Source organism: Pan troglodytes, chromosome 7 (assembly GCF_028858775.2).
Source record: "Pan troglodytes isolate AG18354 chromosome 7, NHGRI_mPanTro3-v2.0_pri, whole genome shotgun sequence".
Classification (NCBI taxonomy): Eukaryota; Metazoa; Chordata; class Mammalia; order Primates; family Hominidae; genus Pan; species Pan troglodytes.
The window spans coordinates 154,086,213-154,110,263 of NC_072405.2; the positions used below are offsets into that span (position 1 = coordinate 154,086,213).

Below are 24,051 nucleotides of genomic sequence, written 5' to 3' on the forward strand. Positions count from 1 at the left end.
TATTTTGTGTGTTGTGTTTTATTAACACCAAAATGTGCCACATCATGGTTTGGAAGAGGTGGAGGGTGCAGGCAGGAGGCTCCGAAGGCCCAGGCAGGGCCGCCAGCCTCTGGCCTCTCCATGGACTCCAGCTGGAGAGCCTGTCCACTCAGCAACACCCCAGGCAGCACCAAGAATAACATGCCCACAAGAACATCATGGCCAAGAGACGCACAGGTGCATCCCGCTTCCAGGCACCTTTTCCACCTGGCCAGAAGTCCCTGCTGTCATCCCGACTTGCGCGGTGGTTTTGGTAACCAGTGGGCTGTCCAGCAGTGAAAGCAGGGTCACTTTCCTTCCTTTCCCAGCTGCTGGAGTCGGAACTGCTGCCTTTGTTTGGCGGCCTTGTTTCTTAAATCAGTTCCCTCTTAGGATTTATTACACTAAAAAAAAATTAGTTTTTGAAAAGAAATAGGAGAATACAGAAACATGAATTTCACGAGGCTAGCATCTAACAGTGGGGGCTTTCTACACACGTGGTGCCAAAATGTGTCATTCTGAGTCAATTGCAATTCCTCTCTAGGGGTGAAAAGAGATAAAAGATAAGTCAAGAACCCTGGACAGATTCTTGGTGTTGGTGACAAAGAGGAAAGGACCTGAGAATGGGGCTGGTGGGGAGAGGGGGTGTCTGCTGGATACCAGGAGGACAAGGACCACTCCCACCTGCAGGGGTGCCCAGGACCTAGTTGGGCTCGGCCTCAGCTGCACCTTGTCCCCTGCCCTCACCTGGCCCCATACCTGTCAAGGATAAGCACTCCACAACCAGCCCTTCTAGCGCCTGGCTTGGGCTGGGCCTGTGCAGGGGGTGCTCATGAGGCCGGGGCCACAGGTTGTCTGGACCATGTTTTACTGTGCTGCAAAGGCCAGTGCCCCCTCCCCACTCTCACCCAGTGCTGGCCAGAGCCTCGCTGGAGGAGACGGCAGACCTGGCCAAGGCGCCCCTTCGGGCTTCCCTGTGTCCGGTCCCCAGAGGCCTGCCCTGTCCAGCTTCCTTGCCACTCCAAGGGGCATCTTCTGGTCCAGCTCCACCCCCGCCCCACCCACCCCTTGCAAACTGCCCGCAGCCAGCCCAGTCTTCCCCACAGCAAGAGTTGGGCCTCCAAAAAAGATGCTGGGAGGCAGCGAGCGGGAGAATCCAAGTAGGAAAGGAAGTGAAGCCCTGAGGACGGGGGAGACCGTGGGGGGGAGGGGGGAGACGGGGGGGGAGGGGGAGGGAGGGAGGAGACCCTGAGAGAGGGAGGGAGCGGGGAGGGGGGAGGCCCTGAGAACAGGAGGCCCTGAGGAGGAGAAGGGCCCAGAGAATGGGGAGTTGAGGCACAGAGGCGAGACCCTTGCAAGAGGATAGGGGACTTAGCGGGGTGCACGGCTCACGCCTGTAATCCCCCCACTTTGGGAGGCTGAAGCGGGCGGATCATTTGAGGCCAGGAATTGGAGACCAGCCTCGCCAACATAGTGAAACCCTGTCTCTACTAAAAATACAAAAACTCCCTGGGCGTGGTAGCATACACCTGTAATCCCAGCTACTCAGGAGGCTAAGGCAGGAGAATCACTGGAACCCGGGAGGCAGAGGTTGCAGTGAGCCCAGACCGCTCAACTGCACTCCAGCCCCAGGTCTCAAAAAAATAAAGGGGGGGGGGTGGGGACTGAGGCACAAAGAGATGGCGGAGCCAGACGCTGTGCCACGCAAGGCTGACGGTGCAGAGATGAAGGTGCTGAGGGGAGAAAGGCACTGGTGGTGAGGGGTGCAGCCCCAGCGTTGGGGAGGCCAGGGGGCAGAGACGGCAGCTGCCAGGTGAGCCTCCAGTGGAGCCGAGGTCTGGCGCACTCAGCCAAGCCCCAAGCGGCCGTGGCCTGACAGCCGCTGCTCAAGCACATGAGCAGGGCTCTCTGTTCCGCGGGGCTTCTGGATGACCGGGGCAGCGATGCGGGCACCCTGGCCTGGGTTGCCAGGCCAGAAGACTTACTTCTTGCCTTTGAACGTGCCCAGGATCTTGGGCACGAACTTGCCCACCTTGCTGTCCCTGGTGCCCTCCTCCGCGGGGCCTTCCCCTGCCCCAGGGCTGCTGGCCTCCTCCTTCTTGCAGAAGACCTCGAAGCGGCTGTACACGCGCTTCTCCTTGCGCATGCTCTCCATGCGGCGCAGCAGCCGATCGCGCTCCTCCGCGCTGGCTGGCAGCGTGCGGCTCAGCCGGCCCTGGGTCCCCAAGCTGTCCGAGCGGAAGATGGCTGAACACTTGTCCTTGTCAGACATATCTGGGGCCAGGACGCCAGCAGCCGGTGGACGGCCTAGCTCGGGGCTGTTGTGGGTCGGGCCGGGGCTCGGGGCAGGGACCGCACGGTGCTTCTGGCCGTGGGCACTGATCTGCTCCAGAATGGCCTTCGTGTCATCCCGAAGGTTGCTGCTGTACAAGGCGTTGGCCGTGGCTGAGGACAGGCGCGCCCGCGGACCCCGCTCTTCTGTGGCAGCCTCCGTGCTGTCACCCCGGCCCAGTGACAGACGCCGCGGGCTCTCGGGTTGGCCATTCTCCTGCGGCACTGGGAAGCCACCCTCATCCTCCATGCGCCGCTCGCCCTTGGGGCTCAGCAGCTGCCTAAGACGCAAGGAGCCTTTGCGCAGGACTTCCATGGGGCCGCTCGGCCCCTCCTCCGCGGGCCCGGCCTTCGGGGACTCCCCGGAGATGGTAAGAGTGAGGCTGCCCCTGCGCTCCGGCACGGGGGGCACCGGACTGCTCCTGCGCTCCGGCACGGGGGGCACCGGACTACCCCTGCGCTCGGGGTAGGCTGAGGTGGGGCTCCCCTTCTGCTCGATAAATCCTGTAGTTGGACTTCCTCTTCGAGTGGAAAACCCAGGCGTGGGGCTCCCCTTCCGCTCAGGGTAAGCCGAGGTGGGACTCTCTTTTGACTCATTATGGAGCACCTGGTGCGCTCCGGACCCTTCCAGCGGCAGAGGGCTGTCCAGCCCTTGCGGGGAGGTTGAGTGGCCCTGGGCAGAGAGGAAGCGGGAAGGCAGGCGGTCGGAGCCGCTCCGGCCCAGTGTGTCGAGCAGCTGTGCCGCGGTGAGCGACGCGGCTCCCGGCTGCCGCTCCGCCTCCTGGTGCAGCTGCTGTGCAAAGGAGTCGCGCAGGTCCAGCAGGCAGCTCTCGAGGCTGCGGCGCTCGCCCCCCACGGCACCTGGGGCTGCCACCTCTTCCCGCCACGCCTGGGACACGACGGCCTTGCTGTGGCTGGCAACGGTGATGGCGCCCGCGCCGCCGCCGGGATCACGGGCAGGGCCCTTGTACTTCTCCAGCAGCTCCGCCACCTTGGTGGAAGCCGCGGAGCGCACGGCCTCTCCGCCGGGCCCCAGCGTCTCGCTGACCGTCTGCTCCTTGTGCAGCAGCTGCACCTTCTCAGTGGCCGCCGCAGCCCCGGCCGCGCCCTCGGCCTGTGACGTGCTGAAGATGAGCGAGGAGCGCAGCCTGGAGCTGCGCTGGACCAGGGGGTTCAGGCGCGAGCGGAATGAGTCCTGCTTGGCCAGGCCAGGCTCCTCCGGGCCCTCGCGCTCTGGGCCGTTGCCGCCGCTGCCCGAGTCTGGCACCGGGACCTTGGTGGGGAAGGCCGCTGGGACGCGGAAGGCCGAGGGGAGCAGGTCGCCGGCAGGTGCCCGGCCCCCGGGAGCCAGCACGTCGTCTTCGTAAGCCTCCGCTTCCATGGGCGCCGGCAGGCCGTCGTCGCCCCCATCCTCGCCGTGGCAACCGCTCAAGTAGGAGGCCAAGCGCCAGCGCCGCAGCCCTGCCCGCCCCTCGGGCCCGCCCCTGCGCTCCGGCTCCGCCTCGGGAGCGGGGTCTGGGCCCGGCCTCGCCGCGGCCTGGCATGGGAAGCGCTGGGTCAGGTTGGGGCGCGGGGCTCCGCTGGGCTCCAGGCCGCGGGGTCCGGGCCCGAAGGCGGGGTCCGAGCCGTGGCGCACCTCGCGGGACGCACTGGACGGCACGTAGTCCAGCCGCTGGTGCCCGTCGGGTCCGAGCTCCGGGAAGCGGGGCCCGGCGCCCAGGGTGAAGTCATCCGGGTCCGCGAAACCCGCGCGGCCCCCGCGAAGCTTCTCGAACAGGCCTTGCGGGCGCGCCGGCGCGAGCTGCGGGTCCCACTGGTACTGCTGCTGGTAGAGCTGGTCACGGTGGAAGTGGCTGGTCTGGAAGCGGAAGTCGTCGCCGTGGCTGAGGAACGTCTGCCGCGACACCTGCCGCGCGGCCGCGAAGTTCTCCACGGCGCCCGCGCCCTCGGTCGCGAAGCTGTGCCGCTTGAAGGCGTCCATCTCTAGGTGCCGCGCCTGGAAGAAGCCCCGCGCGCCCGCGAGCTCCCCAGCCGGCCCGGCCTCGGCCTCCAGGCGCCGCGAGAGCGGCCGCAGCCCCGCGTGCGGTTCCAGCGCGCCCCCCGGCATCCGCGGCGGCTCCTCCCGGCGGAAGGCCGACAGGAAGTGGCGGTCCGGGTCGAGGAAGGAGGGGAAGCCCAGGCCCTCTTCCCGGGGCGGCGGGAACAGGAGGTGCGCTCGTTTAGGGAAGGAGAAGGGGGTTGGCGCCCCGACCCCAGGGACGCCCACGAGAGGCCCGGTCCCGGCATACGGAGCCAGGGCATAGGCGTCCATGCGGGCCAGGGCCGCGGCCGAGGGCACAAGCGGCTCGGACTGCGCGAAGAGGATGCGGAACTCCTCGTCGAAGCTGGAGACCAGCTCTCCTTGGAACACGTGCGCCAGGCTGCGGTGGATCTTCTCAAAGGACCACATGAAGCTGTGGGGGGTCAGGGCCAGAGTCAAACCGAGCTGGAGCGAGGGCACTGCAGCCCCGTGGGCAGCGGGTGGGGCGGGGAGGACGCAGGGATGTGAGGTCTGCAAGGACCTGGGCCCGGCTGGGCTGTGCAGGGGTCTACAGGACAAGGGCCCCTGGCGAGGAGGGCCCTGGTGTGGAAAGGGGGTGCTGGGGCTACAGGAGGAGGCCCCAGAGAAGGGGGTGAGGGAGCCCCGCGGGCGCACCTGTAGCTCCCACTCATCACCACGGCACAGTCCACCAGCAGGAACTTCTCCTTGACGTGGCCCTTGAAGGACTTCCCAGTGCGGCAGTAGTAGGTGGGGCCCGCCACAGTCCGTACGCGCAGGAACTGGGGAGGGAGGGGAGTCAGATCTCTCCCACGGGTCCTCCCCAATCTCCCACTCCCGGGAACTCACATCCACGTGGTGCAGGTTGACACGGCACTTGTCGGCCATATCCAGGAAGTGCTGCGCGTTCATCTCATCCAGCAGGATGTAGACTGGAACCCGACGGGCCGCGGCCTCCAGCACTTCGCTGAGCAGGTCCACATCAGTGAACATATCCATCACCACGGCCACCACCTGCAGGGGCGGGTCAGGACGGAGAGGACAGGCCCCTGCTGTCCCCACACCGTTGTCCAGCCTCCCCTCCACACCAGGGAGGTGTCTGGATCACCCACAACCACTGTGAAACAAGCTAGTCCATCCTAGGGAGTTGGGGCCACGTCTGGGAAGATGGGCAGGAAGAAGGGACCAAACAGAAGAGGTGTGGAACGGCTGGCCATAAGGGGGAAACCGAGGCAGGTGCAGGGCAGAGAACCCTGGATGAGGGTGGGCCAGGTTGGGGCACGGCAAGGGCCCCTCAATTCCCTCCACCCTACAGACGGCTGAGCTGCCCCCATTCCAGGGCAGCTGTCAGGGCCAAGTGCCAGGCTCCAGTTCTGCCCTGGGACGGGGTTGTTGCCCTGGGCAGGGGAGAAAGTCACAAGCCTTTAGCGTCTGGACCTCATGCCTCAGTCGCTATGGTTTAACAGCACCCTCCGCCGTCTGCTAGCTGTTTGGTGAGGGTTAGAAGCCCTCAGCTGGCCAAGGGCCACCGGGCAGGATGAGAGGTAATTATCTGAACAATGAACCCAGGCTGGTGGGGTGCCCACCCATCCCCAGAGCCCCCGAGTTTCTGGGCACTGGCCATGACCACAGGCAAGCAGACCTGTGCAGAGCCTGCAGCCCCTGATGACCGAGACCTGGCAGCCCTGAAGATCTTTGCCAGGGACCCCCACTCCAGCTGGAGCTCAGGGCTCACCCCACAAGCTGATCATGCTCATGCGTCTCCTCCACCCCCGTGCCTCTAGCCCAGGCCCCTCCCCCACTACCCTCAAGCCCAAGATGGCGCACCTGCTGGGCAGAACGGATCATCCTGCGGGCCTCATCCTTGATACTGGGGCTGTCGGGGGGCGGTGGCTGCACCAAGGTGGTCACCTCGGTGCCCTGGAAGCCGAAGGTCAGAGGCCAGCCCAGATCAAGCTCAGGCACGGCCTGGTCTGAGTTCACCGGCCAGTATGTACCCGAGGAGCCATCCATGTCCACGTCGAGAAGGCTGCCTTCGGGTGGCTCTCGGGTAACATACTGCGGAGGCCGAAGGTGTCGGCTCACATGTTCCAGCTCTTCAGGGCACAGGAAGTCTGGTGCCCCCTCGGTAGCGAGGAAGCGGCTGTAGGCCTCCGAGCCACCCTCGGCCAGTGCATCCACCGCCAGGCGGTAGTACTCTTTGTAGTGAGGCGGCAGGTACCCGGGTGCCAGCGGGTTGTCCCCCTGCGAGGAGCTCTGAGAGCGACGGGCCATGTTGGGGCCAGGGGCCTGGAGGAGCAGGGAGACACATGACTAGGGGTGGGGGCACTGGGACCACTCCTGCCCTCCAGCATGGACACGCTGTGGAAAGGGCCGTCCGTGACTTGGGTAGGCTGGAGTTTAGCCCATGCCCAGGAGGCCTTCCAGGGCACCAGCCGAGCCAGGCTCACAGAGAGCAACCCAGACCCTAGGATGCCCCTAGCTGAGGGGACACTGGCAGAGGGCTGGGGCACAGGTATCCCAGCCCTGTCTCTCCTTTCTCTGGGAGGCTGAGGCAGGAGGACTGCTTGAAGCCAGGAGTTTGAAACCAGCCTGGGCAACACAGCAAGACCCCATCTCTACAAAAAATTTTAAACATTAGGCAGGCATGGTGGCGTGCACACATAGTCCCAGCCACTTGGGAAGCTGAGACAGAAGGATTGTTTGAGCCCAGGAGTTGGAGGCTGCTGTGAATTATGATTGTGACACTGCACTCCTGCCTGGGTGACAGAGTGAGACCGCATCACTACAAAAAATAAAAATAAAACGAACCCCCCCCCCCCAAATATTTTATGACTGTTGGCTTAAAGACAAACAATCCAGGCTGCATTCATCATTATAATATTCACTTTTTTCTTATTTTAAGACATTCGCGGACCCCTGGCACTGTGCCTACTGGACAAGCTGGTGCCGCCCATGCTGCCCATGTGTCCGTCTCTGACTGCCTGGGAGACCGTGGGTAGGTCACTGCACCTCTCTGGCCTACCTCTACTGCACAACACAGCTGAGGGTCCACATGACACCACGCCTAGCCCAAGGTGAGCGCAGCAAACAGGGCTGTGACTAGCCTCCTCCTGGAATGGCAACCTTAAGCCCCACACATAGTCCCGGGCCACACCTCCTCCCCATCCTCAGGGTTTCACAATTGGGTTCCCACAGCCCATTCTATGACGGCCCAGTCCTGGAACACTGATCCCTAGACTCTGTCCCTGTCTCCCAGCGCCCCCTCCTTCCCTTGGCCCACCTTTGACCTCTTTCTTGTCACTGTCCCTCTCAGATAAAACCTCCCTGGGCCACAGCCCCTTGGTGCCCACAGGGCCCTGCAGGGCCTGCACTCCACATCGCCCAAATCTGGCTCTCCACTTGCTCAGAGTCCTGTCCCCACCCGCCCCCATCCAGGGCAGCAGGGACCTTTCCAGGTCCTGGGCTCGCCACCACCATCCATGCTTGGCTGCCCCACAGCCCACTCTGTTCTCCAAAGGGTCCCTGCAGGGGGCCTGGCCTCTCCAGAAAGGTGTCAGATGGGGAGCGCCCAGGGCCCACGCACACAGGGTCACCGAGCTACCTGGGTACCTCTCCCTGGAAGGAGAGCCCTAGGGACTGCTCAGTCCATCCCACTGCTCCTCGGGTTGGGGAGGGAGGCAGGACACCTGTCCCCGCCTAGCACACAGGTTCCTGAATGTTGGCCCTGGCTAGGAAGGTGCCCAGAGGAGCGTGCCCCTGGGCGCTGACAGGATGGATGCCGGCCAGCTGGACTACATGGGTGCTAGCCGGAGCCACTTGGCTGAGAATGTTGGGGTCAGGAGGCAGCCATCCTGCCTGGTGCCCCTGGGGGTGACATGGAGTTGGGACATGGGAAATACCAGGTGCCACTCAACAGCCCTAGATGCCAACCGGCTTGGGAGAAGCTGTCCCAACATTTCTTTGTTGGGGCACCGTCCTCATGGTTGACATATGGGGCTGGTTAGGGCACACCGTTCTGGTTGTGCCAGGGGCAGATCGAGGCTGACCACATGGGGGTGAGGTGTAGGCCTGTCTGGCTGGGCCGAGGCGCCCACTCACCATTGCCAGCCTGTCTGTAGGGGCGGTGTCTGACCATACAGGGCAGGGGGAACAACCCTGCTGATGTTGTTTGAGGGTACTTCCCGACACTGGGGGGACACTCTAGAAAGGACCCCCACTGTCCCTTTGGATTTCAGTGTCCAGGCTCCAGGCTGTGTGTAATGGGGGCAGGGACCATCCGGACGGTGGAAGCCCCCGTGGCCAGGAGCCCTCCCAGCAGACATGCCTCGTCCTCACAGGGTGATGCTCAGACCTCCAACGGCTTCATTCCTCACGTTGTCTCCTTTCATGGGTACGTGTCTCCTGGGCTATGGACGGGGCCGCAGCCACTCCCGAGCCCAAGATGGAGCACCGCAGTGGCCTGCATGCCCACACATTTGCCTACCAAACGTCTGCCCAAGGGAGGGAGGGCGCGGAACCCACCCATGGGCAATGACTCAGCACGAATCCACTCCTGTTGCTGACCCCTGACCTCTGACTGGAAGTCTGAGCCCTCAGCTGGCCTTCAAGGACCCCATCCTCTCCACCCTGGCAGGAAGTGGGGTTCCTGAGTATCTGGAAGGAGGACCCCATGGAAGGATCTGGAGTTCCTACACAAAGTGGGGTGAACCTGTGCCGAGTTCCGATGGGCGCAGGAGGGCGCGGAGGCTCTAGGCGGCGGAAAGGTGGGGTGCGGAGGACGGGGCTCACAGACCGGAAGTCGCTCAGTGATAACTTGCGGAGTGGGCACCCCAGCCCCCAACGGGGTCAGTGCACCCTACGAGCTCGCGGCTGCGGCGGCTGGGTGCCCTATCCGCCCACCCCAGCCCAGGAACGTGGGCGCGAGGGGCAGCACTCCCATCACTCGCCCTGCTCGCCACGCGGGGATCCAGGCCGCACCCTGGCCACCACCCCAGTCCACGGCGGCCCGGGCGGGCGTCCCCAGGGAAGGGTCCAGGCCGTGCCCAGCGCCCAGACTCCAGCTAGGCCGCGAGGGCGGGAGCGAGTCGGGACGGCCGGGCAGGCTCGACCCGGATCCCGGGCCCCTTCCCCCTCGGCTCTTTTCGGGCCGGCGTCGTGCGGGGGCGCTCGCGTCCATATCCGCACAGCGGCGCCCCCTGTCCGAGCAGCCCCGCGACCCCGGCCCCGCCACCCCGGCCCCGCTCCACTCCCACCGCCCCTCTCTGGGTCGCGCGGCCCCGGCCCAGGTGTGGGCGCAAGGGTAGCCCAAGTGGGACCGCGCCAAGGGGCGCCCGCCCCCCGCCTCGCCCCGCCCCGCTCGGGCCGGGGGAGGGGGGCCCTACCTGGCCAGGTGCGCGGGGTCTCGGCACAGGGGCAGCAGGAGCCGACCGCCGCCCAGCGGCCTCGCGGTCCGGTCGGTCCGGCAGCCACTCCCTGCCGCGGCCCGCCCGGCCTGATTCACGCGCCCGCCCCCGCCCCGCCCGTCGCTCCTGCCTCCTGCCTGCCCGGGCAGCACCTGGGGGCGGGGCAGCCCCACCCGCGGCGCGCCCGCATTCCTGCGCCCCGCGCCCGCCGCCAGCCCCAGCCCGCGCCCCCGGCCCGCGCCCCGACCCGCCCGTGCCCTGCGGCCGCGCGCCCGGAGACCCCGGCCCAGCGCCGCCGGAGACCGTGAGGCCCGCACTTCAAAGACCCCGACCCCCGGGAGCCCAACTGTTGACCCAAGGCTCAAAGTTCCCAGCCTGACCCTTGACCCTCGCCCCGGAAGTCGGGGTGACTCGGAAGTTCCGGCTCAGTCGCTAGGAAACGAGCCAGCCCGACGCCAGGGGCGGAGCTCTGGCCTCCTCGCCGAGTTGGGGGAGGCAGGTGCGACAGGTGAGGACGGTGGGGCGGCGTCGAGCCCCGGGCGGGGCCGGGTCTGGGAGCCCCGAGAGCACAGGGGATCCCCTCACCACACACCGGTCTCCCACCGCACCAGCGCCCCACACGTAGAGGAGGACCCCGCCCACACCACACACACTGATGCCCACAAGTACCTGGGGTCCCCCATCCTTCTCCCTCATCCTCTCATACCGATGCCCACACTTGTAGGGGACTCTGCCGCAGTGACCCCCCCCCCATGCACATGCGGACCCCGAATGACCTGTGCCTCATGTACACCAACCCCCAAGCACAGGAGACTCCTCAGGAAGACAGAAGCCACAAGCACACCGAGTCCTGCCCATGCCAGTCACCCACAAACACGCTGACATCCGCACACCTAGGGAACCCCACCTGCATATGAGATTCCTCAGACACCAACCCCACACACAAACAGGGGATGCCATATTCACACTGACTCTGAGAGCACAGGGGACTTCCCTCACATACGGAACCCTGTGTACACACAGGGACTCTGCAAAAACCAAGCCCCAACGGACAAGGGACCCAGTGTGCACACCAAGCCTCATACCAGACGCCCCCCCATGTACACAGCAACCCCCACACACCACCCCGAGCTGCCCCTGGGTGCTCCAGTCCCCCAGGTCCCCCTCAGGCCCTCACTTAGGGCCCCTCCCCCTCTTAGGCCCTGCCCTACACTGGATCATCTGTCCAAACCACCACCCCTCGCCCCTGCCACTCCCACCCCAAGGACTGGCCCTGCCTCAACCCTTTCTGACGGTCATCAGTCGCCTTTCTCTTTGTCTCTCTTGCCATGTGATCCTATTTTCTGTTTTCAGGGTCAGTCCCAGTTTCATTTGTTCTTTCCCCAAACACTCAGTGCCACCCCACTGGTACCAGCATGCTGGAAACATGGGTGGGGGGTCAGACCGGTGCCCAGGCAACTGTGCTGCAGCGGGTGAGGGGCATGGGGCACCGGGGAGGACCCGGACAGGCTGGGGCAGGCAGGAGGAGCCTCCCAGGGAAATGAACTTGGGGGTCAGCTGTGTGGACTAGGGAGAGGGGTATTGCTCCAGGGCCTGACACCACCATCTGCCAGAGCCGGGACCACATAAGGTCTGAGGGTGTGGAGGGGTGAGTGCCTTGGGTGGGCTGGGGAGCAGGCTCAGGGGTGGGCTGGGTTCCCAGGGCAGTGGAGAGGCATGGAGGCTTCAGTAGAGAGGGCCGTGCTCATGATTACGACGAGAACAAAGACCGGCCCACTGGCAACCCAGCAGCTTGGGGCAGGGAGAAGAGTGCTGGACTCCAGATCCTGCGCCCGGCAGGATGGGCTGAGCCTGGGGCGGAGGGGCAGGCAAGCCACGGCCGGGGGGACGGGAGGTGGCCAAGTGCTCTTGCCAGGCATCCCGGCTCAAGTTTCTGGGCACACACCCGGGGCGGGCAGGCAGACAGGACACCAGCTGGGAAACCTCAGGGGATCCCATGTTCCTGTTGTCATCCACTCAGGCCCCCATGGTGTGCCACTGCCACTGCCCCTGCCCTCTGCCACTCTGAGCACCCTCTCCCTGGTCCTTCCCTACCCACCCCCCAGGAGAATGGACAGTAAGAAGGGGAGACCCAAAGCTGCAGCTGGGAAGTGGCAGACGCTCCACCCTGGGCCCAAGACGAGAGCTGCTGCTGGTAAGTGCACCCTCTGACCTCCAGAGCACTGTCACCCAGACACTGACCTGTGAGGCCTTCTGTGGCCGCCGAGAGACACCCCCTCTGAGGAGAGCCCTTCTTCCAAGAGTGGCTTTTAGGGGACCTCCGAGTTGGGATTAGGCGTGATTGACTGAGGGTTCAGAGCCCATTCATTCATCTCAGACCTTGAGCCTGAATCTATTTTTTTTTTTTTTTTTTGAGATGGAGTCTTGCTCTTGTCACCCAGTCGAGTGCAATGGCGCAATCCCTACTCACTGCAACCTCCGCCTCCTGGGTCCAAGTGAGTCTTGTGCTTCAGCCTCCCGAGTAGCTGGGATTATGGACGTGCGCCACCACGCCCTGCTAATTTTTGTGTTTTTGTTTTAGTAGAGACGGGGTTTCGCCACATTGACCAGGCTGGTCTCGAATTCCTGACCTCAGGTGATCCGCCCGCCTCGGCCTCTCAAAGTGCTGGGATTACCGGCTTGAGCCACATGCCCGGCCAAGCCTGAATCTTATACCCCTGGGGTTGGGGTGGGGGCCTAGGGGTAGCACTCAGAGAAGCCCAGCTTTGGAACCCATGGAGGTGGGAAGGGGGCAGGAGCCAGTGGGAGGCGCCTAGATGGCCAAAAATGGGTTTTGAAACAGGAGGGTTCGAGTCCAAGTTGGGGATTCTCAGTCTAAGCATGTGTTCTCTGACTCTCTGCTCCATCTGGGCCATCCTGTGCTGCCCTCTGCCTGTGGCTTTGCTCCCAGTCACCTTCTCCATAGTCACTTCCAGGTTGGATGGTGACAGCTCACCTGGGCTGGGTTTTCCTGTGGGTCAGGAAGGAGTCTTCCCCCAGTACCCTCCCCCACCCAGCCCCGCCTTCATTGTTGTCACTCCCTTGCTCCAACTCCCATTTATTCTCTATGCTGGCTGTGAACACATTCCAGGCTGCAAATCTGGGGTCCTTCAGCACCCAGGCCTGCACTGGGGTCTGTGATTGCTAAGAGAGCACCCCATCCTGCTCCCCAGACTGCCCCTCTGCTTAGAGTGGGCCTGGCCTAACACCCCTGGATGCCAGAGAGCTCCCAGATTCACAGGAGCAGGTGGGATGATGGTGACCGCTCCTCCACGCCAGGCTGGGGTTAGATCCTAGTTCCCCAAAATAGCCCCAGCTGCGTCTGAGGCCAGCCGCCCTCCTGGAATGAGGATAATGGGCACAGGTGCCGCATGCTGCTTCCGCAATCTCTAGCCCTGAGTACACTGCACTCCAATAAACGGGGGGCAGGGCAGGCGGACCAGCAAGGCAGCCAGGAAACTGGGTTGCAGGGGTGGGGGCTGTTCTCTTCAGTTCTGCTACCTACTGACTGCACACCCAGGCCTTCGCCCTGCACCGCATGCCATACACTGCCCTGGACAGCTCTGGCCCAGCATGCCTGGGTCTGCTGCAGGGACACCTCTGTCCCTGAACAAGTATCTGCCCTCAGTGCCCATTTCCACCAAGCATTGGGCCAGCCTGGGCAGGCTTGCTGTCCCTTGGTCTTGCAGTGCCCTGTGTGGCGGGCACCGGCTTCACTTGGCAGATGTAAAGATGGGCCCACAGATACCCTACATCCAGCCTGGCTTCCTGGGCCTCCACAGGCATCCCTAGGTTGCTGCAGTGGCCACCGCACCAACACAACAGTCCGGGACCCCTCCCGCCACCCCATCCAGGCCTTACCTGGCCTTGGGTCTGCAGTGCTTCGAAGCCCTCACTCCGGAGCTGCTCCAGGGCCACGGCCAGCTGCAGCCCCTCCACGTGTACCCAGGCCTGCTCCTCCTGTAGCTGCTGCAGCCACAGCTGCTCCTCCTGTAGCTGCTGCAGCCACAGCTGCTCCTCCCGCCACAGCTGCATCTGCAGCTGGACCTGCCGCCACCGGTCCTCCAGCAGCAGCTGCTCCTGGGCCAGGCACAGCTGGACCTCATGGAGCCTCAGCAGTTCGGGGCCCAGGGCCGGCATGGGGTCCCCTGCTCCACAGCCTTCCATGTGCCCAGCAAGGACCAGCACCAGCTCAGACCCCGGAGCAGTGGCCGGCACCGGTCTCGAGGCTGCCTGTGGCTGCTCTGGCCTGGCCACCCTGGGGTGTCCCTGAGGTGCTGGCTCGATGCTGGTCACGTGCCCTGTAGGGGCCACCCCCGCTTCACCCTGAGGGCCCCCTGGGGTGGGGGGCGGGGGCTCGACCTCAGGGCCCTGCTGCCCAGCTGCCGGCTGGGCCCTGCCTGCCCTCCTGGCCCGGGGTTTGCGAACTCGACTTCGTTTCCCAGACATGGCCCTGGATCCAGCGCCTCCTTCACCAGGTGTCTGCTCCTCAGGGGCCCTGGCTCATGGACCAGCCGGCCTCAGGCCAGCTCAGAGGGCGTCCCTGGAGGCCACAGTGGCTGTGTGCTCCCACGCCAGGCTTGGCCCCCTGTTCCAGGTCCTGCCCCTTGCTGGAGCAGCACCGCAGCTCAGGACTCTGGCTCTGCCTATGGGCCTCACTGACCCCACTCAGTGGGGCCGGGCCACGCCAGGGAGTTTATAGGGACTCCGCGGCGCGGTGGCTCGCCTGGGCTGAGAGGCTGACTGACGCGCTGACACGGCGGCACGGGGCTTTACAGGCCACGGGCCCTGCTGGCGAGACTGGGAGGGAGGCTGAGAAGCTGGAGGAGGCAGCGCAGCAGCCAGGGTGCCTGCTGTGCGCAGCAACGGGCGTGCCTGGTCCTGCCCTGGGCGGCACCAATGCCCCCCGCCCCCGCCCCATCCCGGCTCCCCCGGTCCCACAGCTGGTCGAGGGAAACTCAAACTGCAGGCCACAGGGCCAGGAGCTGCATCCTGGTCGCACTGACCCTCAGGGCCCAGACCCTCCCTGGCCACAGACAACCTGAGCCCAGCTGGCCATGGGAACCCGTAGCCCATGCACTCTGGAGGGCTCCAGGGCAGCTAGCATGCCCACAGGAGCCCCGCTGGGGTTTGGTGGAGACAAAGGACCCAGGGACGCAGTGGGAGCTAGGGCAGGGTTCGGGCCACTGCACTGCGGCTGGCTGGAGAGACTGGGCCCTCAAAGCCCTGCGTGGCACTTTGTGAACTGATGTGGGGCCCCGAGGAAAGTCCTGGCGGTCATGGAGGTGGGGCGGGGGCTCTTGGTGCCATCCTCGCTGGGGGCTGGCTGTCCTGCACTGTACTGCAACAAGGGCCTGACTGGATCAGAGCTGCCTTTGGGTCTCCGGGCTGGAGGTGGGGGTGCAGGGCTAGCCCCAAATGCCGGCATCCTCTGGGCTTCTTGTTGGGAGGGTGGGCTCCAGGTGGCCTCCTCCCTAGCGTTTCCCCAGCCCGGGGCTGCTGACTCACACCCACGCCCAGGGCCCCATCCCAGCCGGCTCAGCCACACTGGCCAGACTGGTTTGCCTGGCGCAACCCTGCCTGAAGCAGTGCTCCTGCTCCTGTTCAGTCCTAGTCCCAGAAGCTCAGGAGCAGAGGGACAGCCACCTGCCAGGGGAGTGCCGAATTGGACACACACAGACCGGAAGGGCCTGGGGGATGGACGTGGCACAAGGTGGGGGACAGTGTCAGGGGTGGGGCAGGGCCAGCAGGCGGCACTGCCAGCCCACAGGGTCCTTCTAGCAGAGGCACCACCTGCCCATCCTTGGGCCCACAAGAGCCCAGGTGCCTTCCTGCTGGCTGGCTGTCGCCTGTGCCTCCCTGAGGCCCCCTGTGCAGTGGAGTATGTGCTGCTGGAGGAGCCCGTGCTCCTTAAGGTTGTCCGTGTGCTTCCCTCGGGAGGAGGCCCGGGTGGGGGGCTCCCTGTCTGCCAGGACGCACGGCCCTTTCGGTGCCCCATAAGTGTCTCTTGAGGCTAATGGGGATGGGGGTCTCTCATCCCAAGCTCACTGACGGTAGTTTTCCCTTAGGGAAGCCCGGGGAGAACCGCCCGCCGCAGAGGAAAGCGGGCCGGCAGGCGAGGGAGCCCGCGTCGGCTGACAGCCCACAGGCCCCCACAGGTGAGAGCCCGCACGTCCCGCGCCGCTGTGGGTGACCGGGTGAGCTGTTGGCAGGGGGGTGCCCTGGGCCGGGACACGCTCAGTGTGGGCGCGCGCTTGCGTGTCATGTACACATGTGCTTGTGCGCGTGTGCAGGTGCGTGCACGTGTGGGAGTGCGCGTGTACGCGCACCTGTGAGCGCTCGGCGCAGGCCCGCGACACGCCCGAGCCCCTCCCGCCGCGCCCCGCTCTCGCCCACCTCCTGGTGCTCCACCTGCCCGCCGCCCGGGTGCGTGGCCTCTCGGGAAGATCCTACCCTGCGCCACTCGCCCTCGCGGGGGTCGGGGCCGCCTCCATCCCGGGTCCGCCGCGTCGTGCCCGCCCCGCGCGCGCCGCCCTCAGGTGGCAGGAAACGGGGCCCTGCGCGTCGCCTTGGGCCCGGATCGCCTTCTCAGGCTCTGCAGCTCCGACCCTGCGCTGTTCCCGACCGGTGTCGGCCGCTCAAACCTTCCTCCGGGCCCGATACCGCCCTGAGGCTCAGCAGCGCCTCCCAACGCGAACTCGTCGTCGGTCTCCACGCACCCGCTGCCTCCCTCACTGCTCATTCTGTCCTCGCCGCTGCCTGCCCTCCTGCTTCTGCGCTGGTGCCGCGGGACTGCCTCACCCACGGTTCCGCCTGCTCTTCCCTGGGCTCCTCTCCGCGGAGCCGACGGGGACTCGCGGCCACATCAGGTCTGACCCTGGTGCGCCCCTGCTGGGCATGGGCCATGCTGGCCGCAGCCTCCAGATGCAGGCCTGGCACCAGCAGCCACCTGTCCTCCCCAGCCCAGGCCCGGCACCGCCCATCGCCTGATCGCCTGTGTACCCCACCACCCCGCCCCAGGTGTCAGGATAAGGAGCCTGACCCTGTCCTGAGGACGGGAGTAGTGGCAGTTGTTTGATAAGAGCCTCAGGGGTGCGGGAGCACCTCCGCGGAAGGCCCCGTGGTATGTCAGCGGTGGAGCGTGTCCAGTAGCTGGGGATTTGGCCTTGGCAAGAGGCAGCTATGAGAGGAAGCACGGAACACAAGCAAGGCCGGACCCTAGGGAACTCTGGGGAGGATGTCCCTTCTGTCACTGAAGGCCAGCACCGAGGCTCTGCCCGGGACCGTCTCCAATCATTCCTGTGTCTGGGTGTCACTTTTTCCAGGTGCAGGCTCCTGGTGGGAAACCAAGAGGCCGCTCTTCTGCTCTCAGTGTCAGGGAAAGGCAGGGACGCCCCCATTTTGCTTTCTGTAGTTTGAGGTGGACTCCTAGCCTTCCTCCAGGACAGCCTCGCCTCACTGGCTAGGCGTCTTGGGGCCTCAGCCACTCTGCGGGGTGTGGGGCAGACAGGACCAGGGAGCTCCATCTTGTCGAGGGAAACTCAAACTGCAGGCCACAGAGCCAGGAGCTGCATCCTGGCCACCCTGACCCTCAGGCCTTCCCATCAGGAGCCTGCACCTGGAGAAAGCGACACCAAGACACAGGGAGCCCCATGACCCCTGCCATGGTGCCTCTTTTTGCTACAAAGTGGGTTTCCAGCTCAGAAGCAGGGCTGCCGGGGGTGCTAGGACCGCACAGGTGGGGTTGGCAGCGGGGATTCTACACATGTGCTAGGGCTGCCGGGGGTGCTAGGACCGCACAGGTGGGGTTGGCAGGGGGGATTCTACACGTGCTAGGGCTGCCGGGGCTGCTAGGACTGCACAGGTGGGGTTGGCAGGGGGGTTCTACACATGTGCTAGGGCTGCCGGGGCTGCTAGGACCGCACAGGTGGGGTTGGCAGGGGGGGTTCTACACATGTGCTAGGGCTGCCGGGGCTGCTAGGACCGCACAGGTGGGGTTGGCAGGGGGGATTCTACACATGTGCTAGGGCTGCCGGGGCTGCTAGGACCGCACAGGTGGGGTTGGCAGGGGGGATTCTACACATGTGCTAGGGCTGCCGGGGCTGCTAGGACCGCACAGGTGGGGTTGGCAGGGGGGATTCTACACATGTGCTAGGGCTGCCGGGGCTGCTAGGACCGCACAGGTGGGGTTGGCAGCGGGGATTCTACACATGTGCTAGGGCTGCCGGGGGTGCTAGGACCGCACAGGTGGGGTTGGCAGGGGGGATTCTACACGTGCTAGGGCTGCCGGGGCTGCTAGGACTGCACAGGTGGGGTTGGCAGGGGGGTTCTACACATGTGCTAGGGCTGCCGGGGCTGCTAGGACCGCACAGGTGGGGTTGGCAGGGGGGGTTCTACACATGTGCTAGGGCTGCCGGGGCTGCTAGGACCGCACAGGTGGGGTTGGCAGGGGGGATTCTACACATGTGCTAGGGCTGCCGGGGCTGCTAGGACCGCACAGGTGGGGTTGGCAGGGGGGATTCTACACATGTGCTAGGGCTGCCGGGGCTGCTAGGACCGCACAGGTGGGGTTGGCAGGGGGGATTCTACACATGTGCTAGGGCTGCCGGGGCTGCTAGGACCGCACAGGTGGGGTTGGCAGCGGGGATTCTACACGTGCTAGGGCTGCCGGGGCTGCTAGGACCGCACAGGTGGGGTTGGCAGGGGGGATTCTACACATGTGCTAGGGCTGCTGGGGGTGCTAGGACCGCACAGGTGGGGTTGGCAGCGGGGATTCTACACATGTGCTAGGGCTGCTGGGGGTGCTAGGACCGCACAGGTGAGGTTGGCAGGGGGGATTCTACACGTGCTAGGGCTGCCGGGGCTGCTAGGACCGCACAGGTGGGGTTGGCAGGGGGGTTCTACACATGTGCCTGGGAGTCTATTTCAGGCAGAACAGACTGTGTCCCTTGAGAGCAGCAGGTGTGAAGTGAAACTGCCCTGCCTCCAGATGGCGGGCTCAGGGCTAGGCACTTAGCGTGGAGGGCGTGCTAGGCTCCAGCCCACAGCCGTGGCCACCCAGCTGACGTGCCTTAGGAGGAGTCCATGCCGCTGACTCAGCGCTTTCTGTGCCGCAGGGACACCTGGTCGCCATCACATGGACACGCTATTTTTGCACTCGAGGCTATTCCAGGAAGTCCATCCAGACAGAGCACGCCTTCCCCAGCCTCCTCTTCTCGGCCTGCAGCCCTGCTCTCCCCACGTCTGGTGGTCTGTAAAGAGGGCTTGTTCTGCGTGGGTGGGACCTGCTCTAGATCCGTCTTGGAAAATGAGCTCATGCCGTTGGCGTAGGCACCATTCCTGCCCCCATGCCACTCTGCCCCGGGGCCTGCTGGCTGACGTCCACGAGCCTGTCTGTGCCCTCGCTGCGGCCGACTCTCTCTAGGAGCGTCCTCACAGGATGCAGAACCTCCCTTTGAGCTTGGTGTTCCCTGCTCCTCACAGACCCACCCCCAGCCTTTCCCAGCTGTCCGCATCACCACTGTCCGGGGCTTGTTCACTTCAGGCCCTGGAGGGCCAGCCCAGCCCTCACTGGTGTCCGGAGTCAGTGATACACAGCGCTCGAGTGACTCTTCCCACCCACAGGAAGTGGGTGATGAGGTGCCCCCCGGGGGCTGTCCCTTGCTGCTGCCCGCCAGGATCTCCCTGCTTGGGACTACAGCGTGCCGGGGGGGGCGGTCAGGCTGGAGTTGGTGTGGGAGCCTTTCCCAGCCTTTCCTCTGCATTGGTGCCCTCCCCAGGAGGCATCTGAGCTGCAAAAGGGGCGAATGCGATGTAGACACTTGGGCCCCGGGACTCGCCTGTGTCATCTGGGCTGGGCCCCACAAACACCACAAACACCTTTTCCATCACGCAATAGATGGCTGCTGGGCTGCCCAAGGGTGTGATGTGGAGCTGGGAAACCCAGCCTGGGAAGGCAGCGTTCCAGGAGCTGCTTTCCAAAAGAAGAATAGCCTCCACCAGGAAGGTGTGGCTGAGCCCCACAGCCCCAGAAACCTGCGGAAGGCTCCACAGGGGGGCCTGCCAGAGGATACACACCCACCCTACCTCCTGCACACGGGATCCTCCAACCAGACAGTGTGGTCCAAGCAGCCTGGCTACTTTCACCTTAGCCAGCAGCCCTGGGCCACACTGGGGATGGTCCCAAACATGGCCTGTGCTGCTGTCACGGTGCTAAGGGGCCTGGCAAGCACGGGGTCTTTCTTGCTGGACGGAGGCACAGGTGCCAGAATCTATCTTTTGCCCTACAGTGTCCTGGCACAGCCTAGATCTATGGACCCCTTCACCGGGTGCTTTATCCCCCACCCCCCAGAACTCCTGGGACCATTGAGATGCCCAGGAGATGGGGGGGCCCTGTGCCTGTGTCCCGTTGCTGCTATAGCAGCCACCACATCTACCAGCTCTGCAGGGTGGCCACCGGGCACGGCCTCGCCAGGCTGACGTCGAGGAAAGCCAGCCGTGCTGTGGGTTTCCTTTCCTCTGGCTCCCCACTTCTGCCTCCCTCTTCCACTATTTTTGGTTTGGGTTTTTGTTTTGTTCCGTTTTGTTTTTTTGAGACAGGGTCAGCTGTCTTGCCCAGGCTGGAGTTCAGGGGCTATTCCCAGGTGTAACCCTAGCTCACTGCAGCCTCCAACTGCTGGGCTTAAGTGATCCTCCTGCCTCAGCCTGAGTAGCTGGGACTACAGGTGTGTGCTCCCACGTCTGGCAAGCCTCTTTCAGTATAACTGTATGGGTTTTTCTCCATCTTTTTTTCGTCTTTTCAATTTTTCTTCTCAAGGACTTGGGCTGTTTGACTTGAGTCTTCCAGTCTGGATTTTGCTGATAAGATGGAACACCTCGAGAATGCATCTTTGTTTAGCATTTAGACATGTGTCCCCTCCTCGTTTGCTCAGTGGAATTACGATTGCACTTGGAAATGTATCGTGTTGGGTGTGTTCTTTAAGCTGAACTTTCGTAGATCTGGCAGGACATTTAACACCAGGCCACGAAGCCTGCTTCAGAAGTGACTGAAACGACATCTGCCTCATAGTGTATATTTAAAAAATGATTTTGTTGTGTGAATAGTTATGCTGCCATTTACAGATAAGTGAGATCAGAAACATTAGTTTCATATATTGTAGTTTTTAGTTTCTGAATACTTATTGGGTTCTTTTTCTTTTTTTTTTTGAGATGGAGTTTCGCTCTGTTGCCAGGCTGGAGTGCACTGGGGCTTGGCTCACTGCTACCTCCGCCTCCCAGGTTCAGGCAATTCTCCTGCCTCAGCCTCCTGAGTAGCTGGGACTACAGGCGCCCACCACCACACCCAGCTAGTTTTTGTGTTTTTAGTAGAGACAGGGTTTCACCATGTTGGCCAGGATGGTCTCGATCTCTTGACCTCGTGATCCGCCCGTCTCAGCCTCCCAAAGTGCTGGGATTACAGGCGTGAGCCACCAGGCCTGGCTCCTCTTCCACTTTCACGGACCCTCGTGATTGCATTGGATCTCCCCGGGTAATCTGGGATGTTCTTCCTGGCCTAAGGTCCGCTGATTAGCAACCTTAGTTCATCTGCAGTCTCCATTCTCTTTTTGCTGAATCAGGTCAAGTATTCACAAGTTCCAGGGGGCAGGAGGTGGACATCTTTGGGGGACATTATTCCGCCCACCAGAAAACCCAGGAGCAGCCACAGCCCCAAGACGAGGCAGGGAAGGAGTGCTGCTGTCTGCCGGTGAAGATGAACTGCTTCTGGCCCTCCCGAGCGAGGATATTGAGAAGAAAGAATTTGCCAAGATGCTAGTCACACACCAAGTACAGAGGCTACGTTGGTCTCCTGCGGCAGAAAGACCGCTCGCGGCGCGGCAGCTCTCACTGGCCCTGCTGCCTCTTCAAGTTGACTGCAGTCCGTCACCCACGGTCGTTATTAATTTGTTTTTGCAAAGGCCAGGCAGGTGAATCTAATGGAGATGGAAACCACCACACCTGCTTCCCTGGTCTCTGATGTTGGTGTTAACCTCTGCAATTCCTCAAGCAAAGCACTCCTTCTATCAGGCTCACTGTCTTGCTGGAGGGAGGAAGTTCCACAGGCTCTCACTTGGTTCTTTCTGCCGTAACAACCCTTACTCCTCTGGCGAAGGAGCCAATGTGAGCATTCAGCCGGCAGCTAAGAATGTGTATGCCAATAAACAGGGCAGACCTACAGACCCACTGGACCCATTAGAGATGGACTTGGGCCACAGTGCCTTCCATGACTTCAGTAAACAGAGGGGTGTGGTGATCTTGTCAAAGTCCTGGCGTCAATGTCAGTGTCCGGCTACACACCATGTTCCCGTCCTCGAAAAGCCTCTCTGTACCCCTCTATGTTGGTGACACTTAACCCTGGCAAATGGCCACAGACTCCTTTGGGGACAGAGTAGGAGCGTAACTGGTGGGAGTGGTTGGCATGCTTTGTATTGGGAGAGCCGCACGCCCTAGGGCTTCCAGCCTCCTCTTCAGTTTGGCAGCTGTGAGTCTGAATTTCACTCAAATCTGGAAACTGGGTGAGAGACTGTGGCAGCTGCTGTCCGGCTGGCAGAGCCTGACGTGTCTCTGATCATACTCACTGGGTCAGCAACACCCTACTGACCTCGTCCAGAATCCCACATCCCAGTTGATATTAGGGCAATCAGTTCCCTGGCTGTTTCCCCCAATATCAACCCGGGCTTACAGAAGACAGTCACCACAGAGCTCCTGCCAGGAGTTCACTCATTCGTGCATTTCTTCCTTTTTTTTTTTTCTTTTTGAGATGGAGTCTCGCTCTGTCGCCCAGGCTGGAGTGCAGTGGAGCGATCTTGGCTCATTGCAACCTCCGCCTCCTGGGTTCAAGCGATTCTCTTGCCTCAGCCTCCCAAGTAGCTGGGATAGCAGGTGTGTGCCACCACGCCCAGCTAATTTTTGTATTTTTAGTAGAGATGGGGTTTTATCATGTTGCCCAGGCTGGTCTCAAATTCCTGACCTCAGGTGATCTGCCCTCAGCCTCCCAAAGTGCTGGGATTACAGGCTTCAGCCACCACACCCAGCCTCATTCATACATTTCTTATTGTTGTTGTTTGAGACAGGGTCTTTCTCTGTCACCCAGGATGGAGTGCAGTGTTGTGATCATGCCTCAGTGCAGCGATCATGGCTCAGTGCAGCCTCAAACTCTTGGGCTCAAGCAGTGCTCCAACCTCAGCCTCCTGAGTAGCTAGGACTATAGGCACACAGCACCATGCCCCAGCTATTTTTTTATTTTGTAGAGATGGGGTCTCACTATGTTGCCCAGGCTAGTCTTGAACTCCTGGCCTCAAGCAATCCTCCCACCTCGGCCTCCCAAAGTGCTGGGATTAAAGGCGTGAGCCACCGTACCTGGCCCTTGGTGGAATCTTTAGGGTTTTCTATTCATACATATAAAATCATATCATTGGCAAACAGAGATAATTTTACTTCCTCCTTTCCAATTTGGATGCCTTAGATTTCTTTTTCTTGCCTAACTGCTCTGTCTAGAACTCCCAGCACTATGCTGAATAGAGTGGCAAGAGCAGGCATTTTTGCCTTGTTCCTAACCTTAGAGAAAAATCCTTCAGCCTTTTACCATTGAGGATGATGTTTGCTGTTAGTTTTTCATAAATGATCTATATCAGGCTGAATAAATTTCTATTTCTAGTTTGTTGAGTGTTCCTTGTTTATTTTGGTTTTGGTTTCTCTCACTCTCTTCTTTTTGAGCAGGGGACAGGGGCACAGTCTGTCACCCAGGCTGGAGTGCAGTGGTGGAATCCCAGCTCACTGCAGCCTCGACCTCTGGAGCTCAAGCCATCCTCCCATCTCAGCCTCCCAAGTAGCTGGGACTACAGGTGTGTGCCATCATGTCTGGCTAAATTTTTAATTTTTTGTAGAGATGGGTTCTCACTATGTTGTCCAGACTGCTCTTGAACTCCTAGGCTCAGGTGATCCTCCCACCTTGGTTTCCCAAAGTGTTGAGATGACAGGTGTGAGCCACCATGCCCAGGCTTTGTTTGGAGATGTTTGATTACTGATTTAATCTCCTTGCTAGTTATATGTCTATTCGGATTTCCTATTTCTTCATGATTTAGTCTTGATAAGTTTTGTGTTCTTAGGAATTTGTCCACTTCATCTAGGTCACTCAATTTGTTGGCATATAATTGTTCAGAGTACTCTCTTATGATATTTTTT

At 62.4% G+C, this 24,051-nt stretch overlaps 2 protein-coding genes across 9 annotated transcripts; one reads left to right on the forward strand and one right to left on the reverse strand.

Annotated features, from left to right (window-relative positions):
• FAM83H (family with sequence similarity 83 member H) lies at positions 1-14,280 on the reverse strand. Of its 5 annotated transcripts, none has more exons than XM_016960026.4 (5): positions 13,693-14,280; positions 6,215-6,676; positions 5,237-5,401; positions 5,045-5,169; positions 1-4,802 (listed from the first exon to the last, which is right to left on the reverse strand). In XM_016960026.4, exons 1-5 carry the CDS (start codon positions 14,278-14,280, stop codon positions 2,000-2,002), a joined length of 4,143 nt encoding a protein of 1,380 aa, XP_016815515.2. In that variant the 3' UTR covers positions 1-1,999. The 5 variants fall into 5 exon arrangements, with proteins under 5 accessions (XP_016815515.2, XP_016815518.2, XP_016815519.2 ...); XM_016960029.4 differs by lacking the exon at positions 13,693-14,280 and adding an exon at positions 9,772-9,883; XM_016960030.4 differs by lacking the exon at positions 13,693-14,280 and adding an exon at positions 8,715-9,634.
• On the forward strand, positions 9,902-23,523 carry IQANK1 (IQ motif and ankyrin repeat containing 1). 4 transcript variants are annotated; one of them, XR_010159723.1, is made up of 5 exons: positions 9,902-10,300; positions 11,898-11,986; positions 15,900-15,989; positions 18,948-20,555; positions 21,447-23,523. XR_010159723.1 is itself a non-coding variant. In XM_063817475.1 (4 exons), the coding sequence occupies exons 2-4, from the start codon at positions 11,902-11,904 to the stop codon at positions 19,253-19,255; spliced, it is 483 nt and encodes a 160-aa protein (XP_063673545.1). In that variant the 5' UTR covers positions 9,902-10,300; positions 11,898-11,901; the 3' UTR covers positions 19,256-23,523. The 4 variants fall into 4 exon arrangements, 1 of the variants encoding a protein (XP_063673545.1); XR_008536953.2 differs by lacking the exons at positions 9,902-10,300; positions 18,948-20,555; positions 21,447-23,523 and adding exons at positions 12,209-12,287; positions 12,374-12,427; positions 13,614-15,544 and having other exon boundaries at positions 11,905-11,986; positions 15,900-15,975; XR_010159724.1 differs by lacking the exons at positions 9,902-10,300; positions 18,948-20,555; positions 21,447-23,523 and adding exons at positions 12,209-12,287; positions 12,377-12,427; positions 13,614-15,544 and having other exon boundaries at positions 11,905-11,986; positions 15,900-15,975.
• The last annotated feature ends 528 nt before the right edge of the window (positions 23,524-24,051 follow it).

Excerpts from the sequence above, each read along its gene's own strand:
- IQANK1 (XM_063817475.1), top strand. The coding sequence starts at position 11,902 with ATGGACAGTAAGAAGGGGAGACCCAAAGCTGCAGCTGGGAAGTGGCAG. Across the intron at positions 11,987-15,899 it reads CAAGACGAGAGCTGCTGCTG|GGAAGCCCGGGGAGAACCGC; the intron begins GTAAGTGCACCC and ends GTTTTCCCTTAG. Across the intron at positions 15,990-18,947 it reads CAGCCCACAGGCCCCCACAG|GGACACCTGGTCGCCATCAC; the intron begins GTGAGAGCCCGC and ends TCTGTGCCGCAG.
- FAM83H (XM_016960026.4), bottom strand. The coding sequence starts at position 14,280 with ATGTCTGGGAAACGAAGTCGAGTTCGCAAACCCCGGGCCAGGAGGGCA. Across the intron at positions 6,677-13,692 it reads CACTGCAGACCCAAGGCCAG|GCCCCTGGCCCCAACATGGC; the intron begins GTAAGGCCTGGA and ends CTGCTCCTCCAG. Across the intron at positions 4,803-5,044 it reads GTGATGAGTGGGAGCTACAG|CTTCATGTGGTCCTTTGAGA; the intron begins GTGCGCCCGCGG and ends GACCCCCCACAG.